This window comes from Pristiophorus japonicus, chromosome 7 (assembly GCF_044704955.1).
Source record: "Pristiophorus japonicus isolate sPriJap1 chromosome 7, sPriJap1.hap1, whole genome shotgun sequence".
NCBI classification, from domain to species: domain Eukaryota; kingdom Metazoa; phylum Chordata; class Chondrichthyes; family Pristiophoridae; genus Pristiophorus; species Pristiophorus japonicus.
The window spans coordinates 171581338-171593724 of NC_091983.1; the positions used below are offsets into that span (position 1 = coordinate 171581338).

A 12387-nucleotide genomic window follows, 5' to 3' on the forward strand; every position below is an offset into this window, starting at 1 on the left:
AGCTATAAGCAGTTTAAATGTGACCCACAGAATTCTCTTGAACTTTCTAAAATAAATTCTTCTTATCAGTGTCAGCTGTGGCTCAGTGGGTAGCACTCTACGTCTCTGAGTCATAAGGTTGCAGGTTCAAGTCCCACTCCAGGGACTTGAGCACACAAATCTGAGCCGACACTCCAGTGAAGTGCTGAGGGAACGCTGCACTGTCGGAGGTGCCGTCTTTCGGATGAGACGTTAAACCGAGGGCCCCGTCTTCCCTCTTAGGTGGACGTAAAAGATCCCATGGCACTATTTCGAAGAAGAGCAGAGGAGTTATCCCCGGTGTCCTGGCCAATATTTATCCCTCAATCAACATACAAAAACAGATTAGCTGGTCATTATCACATTGCTGTTTGCGAAAGCATGCTGTGTGCAAATTGTCTGCCGCTTTCCCATATTACAACAGTGACTGCACTTCAAAAGTACTTCATTGGCTGTAAAGTGCTCGGAGACATCTGGTGGTCGTGAAAGGCGCTATATAAATGTAAGTCTTTCTTTCTTTCTTAGTCCTGCAAGTCCTTCCGCTGTAGGCCTACGAGCCATAATGGAAATGGAAGAAAATATGCAAAAATGTGTAACTGCACCAAAGACAAATGCAAGGTGAGTATAAAGATTTACTGTTCTTCTCCATTCTGGCATATTTTACACAATGTAGAAATGTTTCCAACTTGATTTGTTTCTGTGGAAAATGCTTGCGTAGGCAAAACTTTAAAATTTGCATCATGTCACTGGGACTGGACTACATGCGACCTCCTGTCTCAGCATCAATAATGTCCAGGACCTCAGAAATAGTGCCAATTCTTATTATCTTTCTCCTTCCCTTTTTATAGGCTGTCTGCTCCTACCATCTCAATTCTTCAACTACTATAAGTCAAGCTCGACAGCTAGCATTTTTCTAGAAAGTGTTAGTGTAGTTTTGTTCCTTTGTACTTTTAGCTGCTTTGCTGTGTTATAAGTGTCCCTTTTTAGCTCTGGATTCCTCACTAAGAAAGCCGGCATGAGCTGAATTGAATCTTTTAAAAGGCAAGAGAAAAATATGCCCTTTTCAGGACACAAGGCAGTTTTGTATTAAACACTTTTTCGAAAAAGGTTTTTTGTCTTTTTAAAAGCAAGAGATTCCTCTCCGAAAAATAAAGTTCAGTACTTCATTCACACTTTGAACATCGACTCTAGGCATGAGAGTTCAAAAACAGAACATGGTATTTCAGCTATGACACAGATATACAACAGGGATCTTGGGGCACGATTGGTATGTAGCTTCTGCTTTAACTGGTCAAAGGTTGTCTGGAGCATGAGTCAATGAGTGGAGCAGTTGGAATGGAGACTGGGAGTAATTGGATCAATTGGGAGCTGGAATAGTGTGGGTTTCCTGTTAGTTGGCAACTGCAATTTGAAAACTCTGGGACTCTGGGTCGTCAGAGCAGAGATTTTCGTAGGGTGAGGCTGAAAGTGGAGGCATTACTGAGGCTGAAGTCTGGACCAGAAGCGTGTTATGTTCCTCCTGTGCTATGTGGGAAGTCAGGGACGCTTCCAGTGTCCCTGACGACTACATGTGCGGGAAGTGCATCCAACTGCAGCACCTGACAAACCGCATTGCGGCACTGGAGCTGCGGGTGGATTTACTCTGGAGCATCCACGATGCTGAGAATGACGTGAATAGCACATTTAGTGAGTTAGCCACACCGCAGGTAAAGGGCACATGACCAGATAGGGGATGGGTGACCAACAGGAAGAGCAGTGGAAGGAAGATAGTGTAGGAGTCCCCTGCGGTCATCCCCCTCTAAAACAGATACACCGCTTTGGGTACTGTTGAGGGGGATGACTCATCAGGGGAGAGCAGCAGCAGCCAAGTTCATGGCACCGTGGGTGGCTCTGTTGCCCAGGAGGGCAGGAAAAAGAGTGGGAGAGCTATAGTGGTAGGGGATTCTATTGTAAGGGAAATGGATAGACGTTTCTGCGGCTGCAACCGAGACTCCAGGATGGTCTGTTGCCTTCCTGGTGCAAGAGTCAAGGATGTCTCGGAGCGGGTGCAGGACATTTTGAAGAGGGAGGGTGAACAGCCAGTTGTCGTGGTGCATATAAGTACCAATGATATAGGTAAAAAAACGGGATGAGGTCCTACAAGACGAATTTATGGAGCTAGGAGCCAAATTAAAAAGTAGGACCTGAAAGGTAGCAATCTCAGGATTGCTGCCAGTGCCACGTGTTAGTCAGAGTAGGAATCACAGGATAGTTCAGATGAATACGTGGCTTGAGCAGTGGTGCAGCAGGGAGGGATTCAAATTCGAGGGGCATTGGAACAGGTTCTGGGGGAGGTGAGACCACTACAAACTGGACGGTCTGCACTTGGGCAGGACCGGAACCAATGTCCTAGGGGGAGTGTTTGCTAGTGCTGTTGGTGAGGAGTTAAACTAATATGGCAGGGGGATGGGAACCAATACAGGGAGACAGAGGGAAACAAAAAGGAGACAAAAACAAAAGACAGAAAAGAGATGAGTAAAAGTGGAGGGCAGAGAAACCAAAGGCAAGAAACAAAAAGGGCCACTGAATATAAAAGGGCTGCAGGAGGGGTCAAAACTAAAAATCATGGTTTAAAAACTAGGATGAAAACACTCTACCTAAATGCACGCAGCATTCGAAATAAAGTAAATGAGTTGATGGCACAAATCATTACAAATGGGTATGATTTGGTGGCCATTACAGAAACATGGTTGCAAGGTGGCCAAGACTGGGAATTAAACATACAGGGGTATCTGACGATTCAGAAAGATAGGCAAGAAGGGAAAGGAGGTGGGGTAGCTCTGTTAATAAAAGATGATAGGGCAATTGTGAGGGATGATATTGGCTCCAATGAACAAAATGTTGAATCATTGTGGGTGGAGATTAGAGATAGTAAGGGGAAAAAGTCACTGGTCGGCATAGTTTATAGGCCCCCAAATAATAACTTCACGGTGGGGCGGGCAATAATCAAGGGAATAATGGAGGCATGTGAAAAAGGAACGGCAGTAGTCATGGGGGATTTTAACCAATTGAACAAGTACTTTGGTTCGGTATTCACTAAGGAGGATACAAACAACCTTCCGGATATAAAAGGGGTCAGAGGGTCTAGTAAGGAGGGGGAACTGAGGGAAATCTTTATTAGTCGGGAAATTGATGGGATTGAAGGCCGATAAATCCCCAGGGCCTGATGGACTGCATCCTAGAGTACTTAAGGAGGTGGCCTTGGAAATAGCGGATGCATTGACAGTCATTTTCCAACATTCCATTGACTCTGGATCAGTTCCTATGGAGTGGAGGGTAGCCAATGTAACCCCACTTTTTAAAAAAGGAGGGAGAGAGAAAACAGGGAATTATAGACCGGTCAGCCTGACCTCAGTAGTGGGTAAAATGATGGAATCAATTATTAAGGATGTCATAGCAGTGCATCTGGAAAATGGTGACATGATAGGTCCAAGTCAGCATGGATTTGTGAAAGGGAAATCATGCTTGACAAATCTTCTGGAATTTTTTGAGGATGTTTCCAGTAAAGTGGACAAAGGAGAACCAGTTGATGTGGTATATTTGGACTTTCAGAAGGCTTTCGACAAGGTCCCACACAAGAGATTAATGTGCAAAGTTAAAGCACATGGGATTGGGGGTAGTGTGCTGACGTGGATTGAGAACTGGTTGTCAGACAGGAAGCAAAGAGTAGGAGTAAACGGGTACTTTTCAGAATGGCAGGCAGTGACTAGTGGAGTGCCGCAAGGTTCTGTGCTGGGGCCCCAGCTGTTTACATTGTACATTAATGATTTAGACGAGGGGATTAAATGCAGTATCTCCAAATTTGCGGATGATACTAAGTTGGGTGGCAGTGTGAGCTGCGAGGAGGATGCTATTAGGCTGCAGAGTGACTTGGATAGGTTAGGTGAGTGGGCAAATGCATGGCAGATGAAGTATAATGTGGATAAATGTGAGGTTATCCACTTTGGTGGTAAAAACAGAGAGACAGACTATTATCTGAATGGTGACAGATTAGGAAAAGGGAAGGTGCAACGAGACCTGGGTGTCATGGTACATCAGTCATTGAAGGTGAGCATGCAGGTACAGCAGGCGGTTAAGAAAGCAAATGGCATGTTGGCCTTCATAGCGAGGGGATTTGAATACAGGGGCAGGGAGGTGTTGCTACAGTTGTACAGGGCCTTGGTGAGGCCACACCTGGAGTATTGTGTACAGTTTTGGTCTCCTAACTTGAGGAAGGACATTCTTGCTATTGAGGGAGTGCAGCGAAGGTTCACCAGACTGATTCCCGGGATGGCGGGACTGACCTATCAAAAAAGATTGGATCAACTGGGCTTGTATTCACTGGAGTTCAGAAGAATGAGAGGGGACCTCATAGAAACGTTTAAAATTCTGACGGGTTTAGACAGGTTAGATGCAGAAAGAATGTTCCCAATGTTGGGGAAGTCCAGAACCAGGGGTCACAGTCTGAGGATAAGGGGTAAGCCATTTAGGACCGAGATGAGGAGAAACTTCTTCACCCAGAGAGTGGTGAACCTGTGGAATTCTCTGCCACAGAAAGTAGTTGAGGCCAATTCACTAAATATATTCAAAAGGGAGTTAGATGAAGTCCTTACTACTCGGGGGATCAAGGGTTATGGCGAGAAAGCAGGAAGGGGGTACTGAAGTTTCATGTTCAGCCATGAACTCATTGAATGGCGGTGCAGGCTAGAAGGGCTGAATGGCCTGCTCCTGCACCTATTTTCTATGTTTCTATGTTTCTACATATCGATTGGTCAAATCAAATTGCACGGGGTAGCCTGGAGGAGGAATTCATAGAATGCATACGGGATTGTTTCTTAGAACAGTATGTAACAGAACCTACAAGGGAGCAAGCCATCTTAGATCTGGTCCTGTGTAATGAGACAGGGAAAATAAACGATCTCCTAATAAAAGATCCTCTCGGAATGAGTGATCACAATATGGTTGAATTTGTAATACAGATTGAGGATGAGGAAGTTGTGTCGGAAACGAGCGTACTATGCTTAAACAAAGGGGACTACAGTGGGATGAGGGCAGAGTTGGCTAAAGTAGACTGGAAACAAGGACTAAACTGTGGCACAATTGAGGAACAGTGGAGGACTTTTAAGGAGCTCTTTCATAGTGCGCAACAAAAATATATTCCAGTGAAAAAGAAGGGCGGCAAGAGAAGGGATAACCAGCCGTGGATAACCAAGGAAATAAAGGAGAGTATCAAATCAAAGACCAATGCGTATAAGGTGGCCAAGGTTAGTGAGAAACTAGAGGATTGGGAAAATTTTAAGCAACAGCAAAGAATGACTAAAAAAGCAATAAAGAAAGGGAAGATAGATTACGAAGGTAAACTTGCGCAAAACATAAAAACAGATAGTAAAAGCTTTTACAGATATATAAAACGGAAAAGAGTGACGAAAGTAAATGTTGGTCCCTTTGAAGATGAAAAGGGGGATTTAATAATGGGAAATGTGGAAATGGCTGAGACCTTAAACAATTATTTTGCTTCCGTCTTCACAGTGGAAGACACAAAAACCATGCCAAAATTTGCGGGCCACGGGAATGTGGGAAGGGAGGACCTTGAGACGATCACTATCACTAGGAGGGTAGTGCTGGACAGGCTAATGGGACTGAAGGTAGACAAGTCCCCTGGTCCTGATGAAATGCATCCCAGGGTATTAAAAGAGATGGCGGAAGTTATAGCAGATGCATTCGTTATAATCTACCAAAATTCTCTGGACTCTGGGGAGGTACCAGCGGATTGGAAAGCAGCTAATGTAACGCCTCTGTAAAAAAAGGGAGCAGGCAAAAGGCAGGTGACTATAGGCCGGTTAGTTTAACATCTGTAGTGGGGAAAATGCTTGAAACTATCATTAAGGAAGAAATAGTGGGACATCTAGCTAGGAATAGTGCAATCAAGCAGACACAGCATGGATTCATGAAAGGGAAATCATGTTTAACTAATTTACTGGAATTCTTTGAGGATATAACGAGCATGGTGGATAGAGGTGTACCGATGGATGTGGTGTATTTCGATTTCCAAAAGGCATTCGATAAGGTGCCACACAAAAGGTTACTGCAGAAGATAAAGGTACGCGGAGTCAGAGGAAATGTATTAGCATGGATAGAGAATTGGCTGGCAAACAGAAAGCAGAGAGTCGGGATAAATGGGTCCTTTTCCGGTTGGAAATCAGTGGTTAGTGGTGTGCCACAGGGATCAGTGCTGGGACCACAACTGTTTACAATATACATAGATGACCTGGAAGAGGGGACAGAGTGTAGTGCAACAAAATTTGCAGATGACACGAAGATTAGTGGGAAAGCGGGTTGTGTCGAGGACTCTGAGAGGCTGCAAGGAGATTTACATAGGTTAAGCGAATGGGCTAAGGTTTGGCAGATGGAATACAATGTCGGAAAGTCTGAGGTCATTCACCTTGGGGGGGAAAAAAACAGTAAAAGGGAATATTATTTGAATGGGGCGAAATTACAACATACTGTGGTGCAGAGGGACCTGGGGGTCCTTGTGCATGAATCCCAAAAGGTTAGTTTGCAGGTGCAGCAGGTAATCAGGAAGGCAAATGGAATGTTGGCCTTCATTGCGAGAGGGATGGAGTACAAAAGCAGGGAGGTCTTGCTGCAACTGTACAGGGTATTGGTAAGGCCGCACCTGGAGTACTGCGTGCAGTTTTGGTCACCTTACTTAAGGAAGGATATACTAGCTTTGGAAGGGGTACAGAGACGATTCACTCGGCTGATTCCAGAAATTAGGGGGTTACCTTATGATGATAGATTGAGTAGACTGGGTCTTTACTCGTTGGAGTTCAGAAGGATGAGGGGTGATCTTATAGAAACATTTAAAATCATGAAAGGGATAGACAAGATAGATGCAGAGAGGTTGTTTCCATTGGTAGGGGAGACTAGAACGAGGGGGCACATCCTCAAAATATGGAGGAGCCAATTTAAAACCGAGTTGAGAAAGAATTTCTTCTCCCAGAAGGTTGTGAATCTGTGGAATTCTCTGCCCAAGGAAGCAGTTGAGGCTAGCTCATTGAATGTTTTCAAGTCAAAGATAGATAGATTTTTAACCAATAAGGGAATTAAGGGTTACGGGGAGAGGGTGAGTAAGTGGAGCTGAGTCCACGACCAGATCAGCCATGATCTTATTGAATGGCGGAGCAGGCTCGAGGGGCTAGATTCTTCTTTTCTTATTATGAATCGGTATGGGTGGAGCTACGGAATACCAAAGGGCAGAAAACGTGAGTGGGTGTTGTGTGTAGACCGCCAAACAGTAGTAGTGAGGTTGGGGACAGCATCAAACAAGAAATTAGGGATGCGTGCAATAAAGGTACAGCAGTTATCATGGGCGACTTTAATCTACATATAGATTGGGCTAACCAAACTGGTAGCAATGCGGTGGAGGAGGATTTCCTGGAATGTATTAGGAATGGTTTTCTAGACCAATATGTTGAGGAACCAACTAGAGGGCTGGCCATCCTAGACTGGGTGATGTGTAATGAGAGAGAACTAATTAGCAATCTTGTTGTGCGAGGCTTCTTGGGGAAGAATGACCATAATATGGTAGATTTCTTTATTAAGATGGAGAGTGACACAATTAATTCAGAGACTAGGGTCCTCAACTTGAGCAAAGGTAACTTTGATGGTATAAAACGTGAATTGGCTAGAATAGATTGGCGAGTGATACATAAAGGGTTGACGGTGGATAGGCAATGGCAAACATTTAAAAATCACATGGATGAACTTCAACAATTGTACATCCCTGTCTAAATAAAACGGGGAAGGTGGCTCAACCATGGCTAACAAGGGAAATTAAGGATAGTGTTAAATCCAAGGAAGAGGCATATAAATTGGCCAGAAAAAGCAGCAAACCTGAGGACTGGGAGAATTTTGTAATACAGCAGAGGAGGACAAAGGGTTTAATTAGGAGTGGAGGAAAAAAAAGAGTACGAAAGGAAGCTTGCTGGGAACATAAAAACTGACTGCAAAGACTAAACGGTGGCACAATTGAGGAACAGTGGAGGATTTTTAAGGAGCTCTTTCATAGTGCGCAACAAAAATATATTCCAGTGAAAAAGAAGGGCGGTAAGAGAAGGGATAACCAGCCGTGGATAACCAAGGAAATAAAGGAGACTTACCAAATTAAAGACCAATGCGTATAAGGTGGCCAAGGTTAGTGGGAAACTAGAAGATTGGGAACATTTTAAACAACAGCAAAGAATGACTAAAAAAGCAATAAAGAAAGGGAAGATAGATTACGAAGGTAAACTTGCGCAAAACATAAAAACAGGTAGTACAAGCTTTTACAGATATATAAAACGGAAAAGAGTGACTGAAGTAAATGTTGGTCCCTTAGAAGATGAGAAGGGGGATTTAATCTTGGGAAATGTGGAAATGGCTGAGACCTTAAACAATTATTTTGCTTCGGTCTTCACAGTGGAAGACACAAAAACCATGCCAAAAATTGCTGGTCACAGGAATGTGGGAAGGGAGGACCTTGAGACAATCACTATCACTAGGGGGTTAGTGCTGGACAGGCTAATGGGACTGAAGGTAGACAAGTCCCCTGGTCCTGATGAAATGCATCCCAGGGTATTAAAAGAGATGGCGGAAGTTATAGCAGATGCATTCGTTATAATCTAACCAAAATTCTTTGGACTCTGGGGAGGTACCAGCGGATTGGAAAGCAGCTAATGTAACGCCTCTGTTTAAAAAGGGGGGCAGACAAAAGGCAGGTAACTATAAGTCGGTTAGTTTAACATCTGTAGTGGGGAAAATGCTTGAAACTATCATTAAGGAAGAAATAGTGGGACATCTAGATAGGAATAGTGCAATCAAGCAGACGCAGCATGGATACATGAAGGGGAAATCATGTTTAACTAATTTATTGGAATTCTTTGAGGATATAACGAGCATGGTGGATAGAGGTGTACCGATGGATGTGGTGTATTTAGATTTTCAAAAGGCATTCGATAAGGTGCCACACAAAAGGTTACTGCAGAAGATAGAGGTATGCGGAGTCAGAGGAAATGTGTTAGCATGGATAGAGAATTTTCTGGCGAACAGAAAGCAGTGAGTCGGGATAAATGGGTCCTTTTCGGGTTGGAAATCGGTGGTTAATGGTGTGCCACAGGGATCGGTGCAGGGACCACAACTGTTTACAATATACATACATGACCTGGAAGAGGGGACAGAGTGTAGTGTAACAAAATTTGCAGATGACACAAAGATTAGTGGGAAAGCGGGTTGTGTAAAGGACACAGAGAGGCTGCAAAGAGATTTGGATAGGTTAAGCAAATGGGCTAAGGTTTGGCAGATGGAATACAATGTCGGAAAGTGTGAGGTCATCCACCTTGGGGGAAAAAAAAACAGTAATAGGGAATATTATTTGAATGGGGAGAAATTACAACATGCTGAGGTGCAGAAGGACCTGGGGGTCCTTGTGCATGAATCCCAAAAAGTTAGTTTGCAGGTGCAGCAGGTAATCAGGAAAGCGAATGGAATGTTGGCCTTCATTGCGAGAGGGATGGAGTACAAAAGCAGGGAGGTCCTGCTGCAACTGTATAGGGTATTGGTGAGGCCGCACCTGGAGTACTGCGTGCAGTTTTGGTCACCTTACTTAAGGAAGGATATACTAGCTTTGGAGGGGGTACAGAGACGATTCACTAGGCTGATTCCGGCGATGAGGGGGTTACCTTATGATGATAGATTGAGTAGACTGGGTCTTTACTCGTTGGAGTTCAGAAGGATGAGGGGTGATCTTATGGAAACATTTGAAATAATGAAAGGGATAGACAAGATAGAGGCAGAGAGGTTGTTTCCACTGGTCGGGGAGACTAGAACTAGGGGGCACAGCCTCAAAATACGGGGGAGCCAATTTAAAACCGAGTTGAGAAGGAATTTCTTCTCCCAGAGGGTTATGAATTTGTGGAACTCTCTGCCCAAGGAAGCAGTTGAGGCTAGCTCATTGAATGTATTCAAATCACAGATAGATAGATTTTTAACCAATAAGGGAATTAAGGGTTACGGGGAGTGGACGGGTAAGTGGAGCTGAGTCCACGGCCAGATCAGCCATGATCTTGTTGAATGGCAGAGCAGGCTCGAGGGGCTAGATGGCCTACTCCCGTTCCTAATTCTTATGTTCTTATGTTCAAAAGCTTCTATAGATATGTGAAAAGAAAAAGATTCGTGAAAACAAACATAGGTTCCTTGCAGTCAGATTCAGGTGAATTTATAATGGGGAACAAAGAAATGGCGGACCAGTTAAACAAGGACTTTGGTTCTGTCTTCATGAAGACACACATAACCTTCCGGAAATATTAGGGACTGATGGTCTAGTGAGAAGGAGGAACTGAAGGAAATCCTTATTTGGCGGGAAATGGTGTTAGGGAAATTGATGGGATTGAAGGCCGGTAAATCCCCAGGGCCTGATAGTCTGCATCCCAGAGTATTTAAGGAAGTAGCCCTAGAAATAGTGGATGCATTGGTGATCATTTTCCAATAGTCTATCGACTGTATCGCTTCCTGTGGACTGGAGGATAGCTAATGTAACACCACTTTTTAAGAAATGAGGGAGAGAGAAAATGGGTAATTATAGACCGGTTAGCCTGACATCAGTAGTGGGGAAAATGTTGGAATCAATTATTACAGATGAAATAGCAGCACATTTAGAAAGCAGTGATGGGATTGTCCCAAGTCAGCATGGATTTATGAAAGGGAAATCCTGCTTGACAAATCTTCTAGAATTTTTTGAGGATGTAACTGGTAGAGTGGACAAGGGAGAATCAGTGGATGTGGTGTATTTGGACTTTCAAAAGGCTTTTGACAAGGTTCCACACAACAGGTTGGTGTGCAAAATTAAAGCACATGGTATTGGGGGTAATGTACTGACGTGGATAGAGAACTGGTTGGCAGAGAGTCGGGATAAACGGGTCCTTTTCAGAATGGCAGGCAATGATTAGTGGGGCACCACAGGGCTCAGTGCTGGGACCCCAGCTATTTACAATATACATTAATGATTTGGATATGGTAACTGAGTGTAATATCTCCAAGTTTGCAGATGACACTAAGCTGGGTGGCAGTGTGAGCTGTGAGGAGGATGCTAAAAGGCTGCAGGATGACTTGGACAGGTTAGGTGAGTGGGCAAACGCAGATGCAGTATAATGTGGATAAATGTGAGGTTATCCACTTTGGTGGCAAAAACACGAAGGCTGAATATTATCTGAAAGGCGGCAGCTTACGAAAAGGGGAGTTTCATGGTTCATCAGTCATTGAAAGTTGGCATGCAGGTTCAGCAGGCGGTGAAGAAGGCAAATGTCTTCATAGCTGGGGGATTTGAGTATAGGAGCAGGGAGGTCTTACTGCAGTTGTACAGGGCCTTAATGTGGCCTCACCTGGAATATTGTGTTCAATTTTGGTCTCCTAATCTGAGGAAGGACATTCTTGCAATTGAGGGAGTGCAGCGAAGGTTCACCAGACTGATTCCCGGGATGGCAGGACTGACATATGAGGAGAGACTGGATCGACTGGGCCTGTATTCACTGGAGTTTAGAAGGATGAGAGGGGATCTCATAGAAACATATAAAATTCTGACTGGACTGGACAGGTTAGATGCAGGAAGAATGTTCCTGATGTTGGGCAAATCCGGAACCAGGGGACATAGTCAATGGATATGGGGTAAGCCATTTAGGACTGAGATGAGGAGAAACTTCTTCACTCAGAGAGTTGTTAACCTGTGGAATTCCCTACCACAGAGTGCTGTTGATACCAGTTCATTGGATATATTCAGGGGGGAGTTAGATATGTCCCTTACGGCTAAAGGGATCAAGGGGTATGGAGAGAAAGCAGGAAAGGGGTACTGAGGTGAATGATCAGCTCTGATCTTATTGAATGGTGGTGCAGGCTCGAAGGGCCGAATGGCCTCCTCCTGCACCTATTTTCTATGTTTCTATAGCAGGCTAGTGAGAGTGTCAGGTTTGGTTCAGTACAAGACAACATATTGGCTAGATTTTGGCCGACTTTGCGACCGTGTTTTCGCCCCGATTTAAACCTCCGCGGCGAAAACCCAGTCGGCGGGATCCTCGGCCCTCTCTATACAGCTGCGCTTTCACATAACGCCGGGGAGAGGAGCGCCGACATGCAACGCCGCGAATTGTGTTGCCGTCATACTTTCGGCTCCGTTGGGACCCATACACCACGCCCACAATACCGACGGGGTCAAACCTGTCGGTACGGCCCTTCGAGCAATGATAAGTATGAAGACCTGCAAAAATGTAAGTAAAAGTTTTTATTAATTATTTTGCAGCGATTTATCAGGTACGTGTTTTT

At 44.4% G+C, this 12387-nt stretch overlaps 1 protein-coding gene across 1 annotated transcript in view; it reads left to right on the forward strand.

Annotated features, from left to right (window-relative positions):
* The window catches only part of ibtk (inhibitor of Bruton agammaglobulinemia tyrosine kinase), a 158148-nt gene that overhangs the window by 129378 nt on the left and 16383 nt on the right, over window positions 1-12387 (forward strand). Inside the window, exon 24 of the mRNA XM_070885570.1 lies at window positions 544-636. Coding sequence (XP_070741671.1) covers window positions 544-636 — 93 coding nt within the window. The remainder of the gene's footprint in view (window positions 1-543; window positions 637-12387) is intronic.